Source organism: Bombyx mori, chromosome 16, assembly GCF_030269925.1.
Source record: "Bombyx mori chromosome 16, ASM3026992v2".
Lineage (NCBI taxonomy): Eukaryota > Metazoa > Arthropoda > Insecta > Lepidoptera > Bombycidae > Bombyx > Bombyx mori.
Genome location: NC_085122.1, coordinates 10,161,571 through 10,172,505, shown reverse-complemented (window position 1 = coordinate 10,172,505; position 10,935 = coordinate 10,161,571). Strand labels below are relative to the sequence as shown.

Below are 10,935 nucleotides of genomic sequence, written 5' to 3'. Positions count from 1 at the left end.
CAATTCACACATAAACTTCGACAAGATTTAAAAAAAACTAGAACTATGAACAGTCAACAGTGCAACTGAGGGTTTTAAAATTCTTTGGTCACATCTCCAGAAGAGAGCACTCGATGGAGAGACTGGTAGTCCAGGGCCGAGTGGAAGGCAGAAGATCACGCGGGCGCTCACCGACCCGCTGGACTAACCTAATGAAGCCAACTGAGTCCACTATGGTCGAATGTACTAGTAACGCTTCGAACCGCCAGACCTAGAAGCGCATTGCCTGGAGGGCGGTTGTCGGGAGCATGGACGACCTAACAGGTCTTACTGCACATACAGCATCAACGCAACCACGACCACTCTGACAAGAGTGTCCGACTGAGAAGAACTATGAATAGGATATGATAATTAATAAGCATTCTAAATAATAAATCAGCGCGCTATAATTTTTAAATCATTCATCGCACCACTAGCGTCAACAATCCTGTCAATTCTGTCAAATTGTCAAATGTCAACATTCTTAAATTCAGCCATCTGTCGATTTGCATGAGTGTTTGTCGGTGAATTTAATTTTTCCAATACTTTATTTCAAAAGGAAGTAATTAAGTGAGAATTTACAAAGAGTAATAGTTAGTGAGTAATCTTTCAACATGCCGGACGTTGGAAACCTTAGCTTGTGTGAGTATTATTACTATAATAACCTTACTTTAAACACGTATGCAAAACGTTTATTGATTTCTAAAAATATTAAAAAAGAAACGTAAAGAGGAATTCTGGTCGTATAGTCACCCTACACTTGTGTGCAGGGTATTGTTGTTTTCATTATGTAATACAAAATATTCTACATTTAAACTGAAACACGTAAGAAAAAGCACCTAAGGAATGGTTCACTGTTTTATGCCTTTTCATCATTTGTATCACAAAACTTTTATTTGGAATAATGTTCCCTAAACCGCAATAATAACGTAGTATGTACTGCTTTACTACGTTAGAATTTGCATTGATCTTAAAAATGTTATAAGATTACATCAGATCAATAATTAAAACAAAAAATCATATTTTTTTTCTAGCCGAGATATATACCTCGGATAAGAATGGCAATGACGATACAGGTGATGGTACGAAAGAGAAACCATTCAAGACAATATTGAAAGCAATGCATCATGCTGGCAAAGAGCCATTTCCCACAATTTATGTTGACTCAAAAGATGACACTAAGGATTATGATGTAGCAGCAAAATCTCAATTGAAGAAAATCCAAAAGATTTGGGTCCGCGAGAACTATAAGGCGATGGACAAAGCTAAGGCAGAAGAGGAGAACACTGAAAAGAGATCTCAAAACTTAGATGAGGCAAAGAAGATTCTTCTGCAAGAGGATCCAAGTTTACCAAAGGCCACTGTTGTGAAAATATGTGAAAGTGAGTAATTCCTTTGAATGATTAATATTATAACTTGGTACAAATACTAAGCTTAAACAGTATTATATAGTATTTGAATAGTATGTTATGCAATTTTTTATAATTTCAATTATTAAATACTCACTGAAAGAAAACTCACCTTTGTACAACTTATGTATGCCTCAAAATATAAAAAATCAAATAAATCTTTACTAGTTATTACTCAAGTTTCAAAGCACCTGAACCAAAAATAACAGTGAAACATTGCACAGATTTTATGTTTAGCACTGATATTGTGAAATTGTGCCTAATTGCCTAACAATCGTCCCCATCTACTTACTAAGAGATTCATATGAATTTAAATTTAGCAGCCATTCTAGCTACTTTTTAAAGTTATTAAATGCTCTTTTTGGGACACAATTTGAGGAACAAAATGAAATTGTCCCTTTATCCATTTCTCTCACCTCAAGATCTAAAAGGATATCAAAGAGTATGGGGTCCTGTAACTTCTTAAAATATGTTATCTCTCTGTTAATTGACTAATTAATTTTCATTAACAAATGTCTGCAGCAACTGAACACCGTGGTCAGAGGATATGCATCAGAGGATGGGTACATCGTCTCCGGCGCCAAGGTAAATCTCTGGCATTCCTGACCCTGCGTGATGGCACTGGGTACCTACAGTGCGTTCTACATGGTTTACTATGTCAGACCTACAATGCTCTAGTCCTATCTACGGAGTCATCTGTGGTCTTGTATGGAAAATTAGAGGCTGTGCCCGAGGGAAAGAAGGTAATTGTTTGTTATCACCTATTTTTATTCCTATTTTATTTTTTATGCATTATTTGTATACAACTTAACATTTCATTTTTAGTTTCGTAATATCTCATTGTTCCCAGGCTCCGGGTGGTCATGAGCTGACAGCTGATTACTGGGAATTGATTGGACTCGCACCACCAGGTGGTGCTGACGCCATCCTCAATGAGGAAGCCTTGCCTGACGTGCAATTAGACAATAGGTGTGTATAGCATTTACTTCAGTTCTCTCCAGTCGTAGATATAACTAGAACAACTTTAGGTCTAAATTAATCTGGGATTTATTATTTTCGTTATAATATCTAGAAATGATAAGTCAAATTAAGCCATAAAACTAGTTTTTATTAATAGGTATGCACACAGAGAGAGATTGAAGGTGTAGGGTAGTAAATGTGAGGGCTACAAAAGACTCCTCGAAGCCAAAATAGCAATAAATTACTACCTTAACATCAATGGGAAATGTTAATCTAGATTTCGTCAATCTGTATAATGTATAATGTTAGCATAAGTGATGTAGATAACTGTGATGCTTTAAAACAATTAATTGTAATAAATGATTCTATTGTGTAACTAGTCCAATATTTGTAGTAATTTCTATCTGCACATTATGATTGTTATCTTCCTATATATGTGTATGCTTGCTTGTCATTAAGCACTTAAATGGCCAGACAGGTTTTTATAAACTAACTGTGATTGGAATGGTTATTTGATGAGCTTGATATACAAATTGTTCCCATTGTTTTTAAATTTTCAAAAATCATGCAAATTCCCCTCAATATGAAATGTTGGCTGACGTGAAAGAATGGCAAACTATCAAGTTCATTCTAGTTTTTTTTTTTACAATCATAGTTCAAAAACTGCAATTTAAATGAAAATATTTTCACTGGTGGTAGGACCTGTTGTGAGTCCGCGCGGGTAGGTACCACCGCCCTGCCTATTTCTGCCGTGAAGCAGTAATGCGTTTCGGTTTGAAGGGTGGGGCAGCCGTTGTAACTATACTGAGACCTTACAACTTATATCTCAAGGTGGGTGGCGCAATTACGTTGTAGATGTCTATGGGCTCCAGTAACCACTTAACACCAGGTGGGCTGTGAGCTCGTCCACCCATCTAAGCAATAAAATATATATCCCAAAATTTATACTCTATTCCAATTACGAAGTACCATTTGACAGATGCTATTATAATGTTATTGTGTGTGTGAATTAATTGTATAATAATTTAGATTGATTGTGTATTTTTTAAATTATGTTTATGACCATGAACAAAAAAATGAATATTATTTCAAAATATGCGAAACGTGAAGAGTTCTGTTCTAAGAAGTGCCAAAAGGGCTTCGTAATTGGAATAGACTATAGTTATGTTTGCCTAAAGTTTTTGAGAAAAAGTATTGTTTGATCTGATGAGTGGAGATTTGATCAAATCCAAGGATATATTTTTCGAAATCAATATACCATCTATGTGGGTGGACTGGTCCTGTACATTATTTGTTGGAATAGTTACATAGTGTATTCGATTTTGATCTTTATTCCCAGGCACATAATGATCCGCGGTGAGAACACGTCCAAAGTCCTACGGGCTCGCGCCGCTGTGACTCGCGCCTTCCGTGAACATTTCGCTTCCCGCCGCTACACAGAAGTCACGCCACCGACCCTGGTTCAAACGCAGTGCGAAGGCGGCAGTACCCTTTTCAAGTTTAGTTACTTCGGGTGAGTTAATGTTGCCATGTTTTGATTTTTATAGCTTGTATTCCGATAAAATATTAGCTATTGATAAAATGGTTGGAATGTTTATAGAAGATTTAAATGTTTATTTTTATTTTTTTATTATTGCCGTTGTAGGCAGACGAGCATACGGCCCACCTGATGGTGAGTGGTTACCGTCGCCCATGGATTTCAGCAATGCTAGGGGCAGAGCCAAGCCGCTGGCTACCGCAAAACTATGTGTGGCGGTAGTAGAGCGTAGTAGCGAATGTAGGGGCGGCTTCCAAGATGTGGTGATGAACTGGAAAAAACATGTCGGTCTAAGATAAATATGAAAATTAGATATATAAAATACTACACAATAAACAGAATCTGCGTTTATTACATATTCGACTAGTGATTTCTTAACACACTTCAAGTAAATACTATGTAGTAGTACACATATTATGTATTTGGGTACTGAGTGGCTTCGACTTACAATTAGACCTATCAGGTGGCGTTGTAATCGGATTCTAGACGTTTTTTATTTCTTCAAAATACGCCTTTCATCTTCAAAGCATAAAGTGCTGTCTTGACAACGGTAATAATACAACACTAGTGTATTCTATGTTCCAGGGAAGAAGCTTATCTAACTCAAAGCTCTCAGCTGTACCTGGAAACGTGTCTGGCGACCCTGGGCGACGTTTACTGCATCGCTCAGTCGTACCGAGCGGAGCAGTCTCGCACGAGGAGACATCTTGCCGAGTAAGTACATAAGAATAAAACTGTTCTCGAAGATCATGGATGGCCCCCTTCAAAGTTGTATCTTCTTTATCACTTGTTTTGAAAATCGATGCCATGAAAACTTTTGCTAACACTATAGCCCTAGCAAGAGCAGTGCTTTGCTGAATCTAACACCGGATCGCAATCGCGGAGAAACTTAGTTCGCTGTGTCTTTGGGACAACAAAACGCGACTGAACATGAAAAACATATTTATACCTAGTCAGGTCATAAATTCTGTCACATGTTTAATGTAAAGTAATTGAAACAAGTTTATTCATTATGTAACCATTCATATACCAAAATGAACTTAACAAAAAATAGATTCTTATGACATTAAAGTTTATTCAAAATGACCTCCGTGATTTTGAATACAGGCCTTCAATCTGGGCGGCCAGTCGTCTATCGCAGCACGAACGAGGTCCATGTCAATATCGGCGGCTGCCTTAATCAAGGATGTCTTGAGTGACTCCAAATTGGTATGAGGCTTTGAGCACGCCTTTTCCTCCAAGTGTTGCCATATCTTGTAATCTAACGGATTCAAATCTGGACTGGAGGAGGGCCAGTCTTCGTGCCGGATGAAGTCGATTTCACGCGCCGCCAGCCAGTCTTGTGTGCTCTTCGCTCTATGAGCTGGCGCCGAATCTTGTTGGAATACCCAGTGCCTGTTATTGAACATGGTATGAGAAACAGGTTCCACAAGGTTCGTCAGGACTGTATTTTGATACACAACTGCATTCGTTTTTACACCTTTCTCACAAAAATGTACCTCTGTTAAGCCCCAATAAGAAACTCCCAACCATACCATGAGCGAGGATGGAAAATGACCTCGTTGGACACGCGGAATACGGTTGCTCGCTTCTTCACTACTGTGTGCGTACACCTTATCATTTTGTTTGTTGTAGCTCTCTTCTACGGTAAAAATTTTTTCATCCGAAAAAAGAATTTTCCGATATTTTTTTCCCGCGTACCGCTTCAACAAAGCGCGGCATCTCTTCAGTCTCAGGTCCATTAGACGAGCATTCAAACGATGTCCTGTTTTTCTTCGATATGCCCGAAGCCCTAAGTCTTCATTTAACACCCTTTTCACCGTGGTTCTGCTTAACCCCATCTGAAGGGCCAACAGTTTCTGCTTACGTTTGGGATTTCTTTGAATTCGCGCCTTCACAGCTTTTATCACTGCTGGAGTCCTAACAGACCGAGGGCGACCACTTCTTGACCTGTCATCTACACTAGAGTCTTCATTGTATCGTTTGATGGTACGATAAACGAATCTTTTGGTTATATTAAAATTTTTCAGTATGTTAAAAATTTGAATTGGCGCGTAACCGCAACGATGCAACGCAATAACTGCAACACGGTCTTCTTTAAGCGTCCACTCCATATTTAAAAATGAGTAAAATTCTAAAAGTATACATTTTTATTTTCATGAACAATTCGAGATTCGAATTCAATAAACTTTTTTGTGACCAGCATTCTAAAAGAAAAGTTTTTACTGTGTGACAATACTTATGACCTGACTAGTTATAGGATTCAGTATGCATGAATGAGATAGAATAATACTTCTTAAGTTTTCAGTTGTACTACATATCAACTGCACTTTTGTTTTAATTTATTTTTGGTAAATCTGCAAACAAGTTCGAGGGTTGGTATTCAGTGGTCATGAGAGTCCATGGACATCACGAAGTGAATGTCGTCCCGTCATGCTACATTCAACAGCCTCAAGCAAGGATGTTCTAGGAGTACCCCTTCAGCATAAGTAGAGCGGTGATGGATTCAGGGTCATGAATTATAAGGTTGAGGTCTTGAAGTTGAAACAGCCGTCTCATTCGACGGTATGAAATTAAATTCGACTATAATCACTGACACCTCAAGATTTGTTTTCGTTAAAATTACTCTTTTCTCTTTTAATTTATTATTCGCGTTCAAATAATTAAAAAAAACTGGCCCTTTTCAAATTGTTTTAATCATAATGCTCTAAATATGCAAATAAAAAAACTTGAAAGTCAACTTTTTTTTGGCCATGATAGTATAAATAAAGTTATGGACAGTCACCAACAAAACTGGTCTTCCTCACAGGTACAGTCACGTGGAAGCTGAGTGCCCCTTCATAACGTTTGAAGATCTGTTAAGTCGGCTCGAGGATCTGGTCGTGGATGTCGTGGACCGGGTCCTGGCCTCGCCCGAAGGACAGCTCGTATACGAACTCAACCCGAACTTTAAAGTATGTTGTCTAGTAATGTAAAAAGTATGTTGTAAAGTAAGTCTCTTGTTTCGTACAGAACTAATCGTAAGCTTTCGTACAATAACCTAAAGTGAACAGATAATAATAATAATAATTGGGGTATTTCTGGTGGATATCACCATCCCCTATGACGAGAACCTTGTGCGCGCCGAGGCAGATAAAAAGACCAAATATCTGGACCTGGCGCACGAGGTGACCGACATGTGGAGGGTCGTATCTACAGAAATAATCCCGGTAGTTGTATCAGTGAATGGTTTGTTTCCTAAAAGCCTCTCAAAACATCTCGAGAGGCTTGATCTCAACAAAAAGTCAGTGGTGGCCCAGATGCAAAAAGCAGTCTTGCTGGACAATACCCGTATAGTTCGCCGGTTTCTCTCCCAATAGTCCCTAACGCTCCGGCCGATTGTTGCCCACCTCGCCGGAGTGTGTCCTGCCGTGTTCCCAGGCGAGGCAGTGTTTATACATGATAATAATAATGGTAGCAGATTCATTTGCGAAGCAGCTACTCTTGAGTTGTTAGGTCTCCCTTGGAGGCGCTCGGATAGTTGTTAGCAAATCCCGCCCCTTCTGGCTGAGCCCTTGCTCGCCCACCTGTCCTTGTGAAACTGGAAAGGCCTCCGGAACAGCAGTAAACCCTCAATCATAAAAAAAGAACAGATAAAAGACTTATTTTTCCAAACTGAGCCTAAGCTAGTTAATTATAAAGCTCAGAATTCTTCAACTCGCAATGTCAATTGAAGACGCCGTCACCGTTGTCCTCTAATTAAATAAATCCGTAACGTATGTTTGTTTATGAGAGTCCGGAATCACATTAAAATAGTTCACATCTCAAATGAGAATTAAAAAAAAATGAGTCGAGCGCCATCTATCCCAGATTGATGGTACTACGATATATTAGCTAAATTAGTACATACTTTGATTTATCTATTTTATATTTTTTTATTTTCTTTTATACTTCTCAGAAACCACAGAAACCTTTCAAACGTATGACGTATATAGAAGCGATAGAGTATCTCCGCGCCAACAACATTACGAAGGAAGACGGATCCTTCTACGAGTTTGGAGAGGTGAAAAATTATGCTACGGTCTTAGTAAAAAGATACAATATTATTTGAGTAATTATCAAAGCTTATATGCTAGATCAGGGCTATGCAAAGAACGACCCGCGTCTTTGTTTTTTAACGGCTAAAATCAGAAAATAGTTTTGGATAATAGGATTTTTTGTCAAAACATACAATCAATAATTGGTATAATTTATCTTTATTCTTGTAACATTCCATTCCCATGACATCATTTAAAAGTAAAGCTATCTTTTACTATTATTGGGGGAATTCCCGGAAAGCAATTTGTTTATGAAATATTTTTTTCTGCAGCCCTATAACTTTGGGAGTTTAATTTGGTAGATTTGCTAGTTTGGATACTTTGGTAGTAAATTTAATTAGCCGCATAGTGCTTCGCAGAATCTACCACCGGATCGGAAACGCGACCCACTGAGAAGATCCGGCGAGAAACTCAGTGGGCTGTGTCTGTAGGTGGGGTTACGCTGAAATTGCCTCTCAAGGCTATCAGCTTGGTAGGAAAAAAAAGCGAGTTCTTATTTAAGGACATCCCGGAAATGCCAGAGCGGAAGATGACGGACGCCATTGGCGTGCCGATACTGCTGTGCAAGTTCCCGGCCGAGATCAAGTCGTTCTACATGTCGCGCTGCGTGGACGACCGCCGCCTCACCGAGTCCGTCGACGTGCTGATGCCGGGCGTCGGGGAGATCGTCGGCGGCTCCATGAGGATATGGGACCACGAGGAGCTGATGGAAGGTAACGGTGGCGCCAGGTCTCAATACAACTTATAGGAGCTGCTTTATGATCAGTTTAAGACGCTTACCTTACCTTATAATAATAATATATTATTATATTATAATTATAATATATTATAATAATAATAATAATGTCGAGGAAGAAAAACCAAAAAAAATAAACATAATGTATTATTATTATTATCATATTCTCTCTCACTCGGCCGCCAAATAACCTTCAGTACTCTATCTCACTCTCACCCGCTAAATAACTTTCAGTATTCTATCTCACTCTCGCCCGCTAAATAACCTTCAGTATTGTATCTCACTCTCGCCCGCTAAATAACCTTCAGTATTCTGCCTCATTCTCGCCCGCGAAATAACCTTCAGTATTTTATCTCAGTCTCGTCCGCTAAATAACCTACGTATTCTATCTCACTCTCACCCGCTAAATAACCTTCAGTATTCTATCTCACTCTCGCCCGTTAAATAACCTTCAGCTTTCTATCTCACTCTCGCCCGCGAAATAACCTTCAGTATTTTATCTCAGTCTCGTCCGCTAAATAACCTACGTATTCTATCTCACTCTAACCCGCTAAATAACCTTCGTATTCTATCTCACTCTCGCCCGCTAAATAACCTTCAGTATTCTGCCTCACTCTCGCCCGCTAAATAACCTTCAGTATTTTATCTCAGTCTCGTCCTCTAAATACCTTCGTATTCTATCTCACTCTCGGCCGCTAAATAACCTTCAGTATTCTATCTCACTCTCGTCCGCTATGTAACCTTCGGAACCTTCCGTATTTTGTCTCACTTTCGCCCGCTAAATCCTATACGTAGACGTAGTCTCGGCTTAAAGTTCCATAACGCCGGCGCCGTCATGATAATGGTCTTATCGTTGCCGCCGCTGACTACTCCCCGAATCCTGATCATGCAGGAGCAAGTCACCGTCGTCGCCCTAGACACGTCCTTACGGATCCATCAGATACAATAACTCTTGCATTAGATACCTTCAGCTCTAACACTAGGAGCAGGCTGAGGAAGCCCGGTAACCGTACTCGTCGAACTCGACAAAGAGGTCGACATGCAACCTAACCCATGCATCAGCCCGCTGAGTTTCTCGTGGGATCTTCTCAGCGGGTCGCGATTCCGATCCGGTAGTAGATTCATTCGCGAAGCAATTGCTCTTGAGTTGTGAGGTCTCCTTCGGAGGCGCTCGGGCAGCTGTTAGCAAATCCCACCCCTCATGGCTGAGCATTTGCTCGCCCACCTGTCCTGGTGAAACTGGAAAGGCCTTCGGGCCACCAGTAATCTTTCAATCATAAAAATAAATAAATAAAAAAGTTCCATGACGTCCAGTCGTAAATCTTCACTTGGAATGTTCCAGGTTACAAGCGCGAAGGCATCGACCCTAGCCCGTACTACTGGTATACGGACCAGCGCAAGTTCGGCTCGGTGCCTCACGGCGGCTACGGGCTGGGTTTGGAGCGCTTCCTCTGCTGGCTCCTGGACCGGTACCACATCCGGGACGTGTGTCTCTACCCTCGCTTCCTAGAGCGGTGCACGCCCTGAGCGCCTCTACCCGACGACGTATCGTCTTTATTTTGCCTGATAACATGACGTTGTGTATATTGCATTCAATAAAGCATTTCTGTTAAAATAATTTGTTTATTTATTTTGTTGGATTGTATTTATATTGCGTTTAATAAAGCCTTTTAAACTGGGATTCGTTGATTATTTATTTATTTAGCTGAAAGTAACAGTAATTAAGAACACAAAGGAATTGGCAAAGAGATTTTCGATGACTGAAAAAATTGCTTGTTTAAAATGTATGATTGGTACGTATGAGGAATATAAATATGGTTTACGGAGCGTAGGGCGTGGTAGCAGGGCCGGAAATTCCGGAAAGCGGAAATTAAGATTAATTAATTTAGGAAATCGTATCGTAAAATGTATTTCGGACCCTTGGCTTTACAAATACATACATATAAGTACTTTTGTACATTAGTAAATCACACAAACAGCAAACTTTCTGCATCCCTAATTCGTTCCAAGCACTCAGCCCAAGAGCGCACGCTTTTATTTTTTTATGTTTGAGAGATTACTGGTGGCCTGGAGAACTTTTCAGTTTTACAAAGGCAGGTGGGCGAGCAAGGGCTCAGACAGGAAGGGTGGGATTTGCTAACAGCTACCCGAGTGCCTTCAATGGAGACCTAACAACTCAAGGGTAGCTGCTTCGCGAAT

General features: G+C 39.9%; 1 protein-coding gene across 2 annotated transcripts; it reads left to right on the top strand.

Annotated features, from left to right (window-relative positions):
- Positions 1–383: 383 nt before the first annotated feature.
- On the top strand, positions 384–10,354 carry LOC101742209 (asparagine--tRNA ligase, cytoplasmic). 2 transcript variants are annotated; one of them, XM_004926821.4, is made up of 10 exons: positions 384–660; positions 1,053–1,400; positions 1,950–2,170; positions 2,278–2,396; positions 3,727–3,900; positions 4,510–4,638; positions 6,734–6,878; positions 7,862–7,966; positions 8,503–8,713; positions 10,079–10,354. In XM_004926821.4, exons 1-10 carry the CDS (start codon positions 633–635, stop codon positions 10,261–10,263), a joined length of 1,665 nt encoding a protein of 554 aa, XP_004926878.2. In that variant the 5' UTR covers positions 384–632; the 3' UTR covers positions 10,264–10,354. The 2 variants fall into 2 exon arrangements, with proteins under 2 accessions (XP_004926878.2, XP_062529086.1); XM_062673102.1 differs by having other exon boundaries at positions 500–761; positions 975–1,400.
- Positions 10,355–10,935: the final 581 nt, after the last annotated feature.

Coding starts and splice junctions, on each gene's coding strand:
- LOC101742209 (XM_004926821.4), top strand. CDS start 633: ATGCCGGACGTTGGAAACCTTAGCTTGT. Junction 4,639..6,733: donor ACGAGGAGACATCTTGCCGA/GTAAGTACATAA, acceptor TCTTCCTCACAG/GTACAGTCACGTGGAAGCTG. Junction 7,967..8,502: donor CCTTCTACGAGTTTGGAGAG/GTGAAAAATTAT, acceptor TTCTTATTTAAG/GACATCCCGGAAATGCCAGA.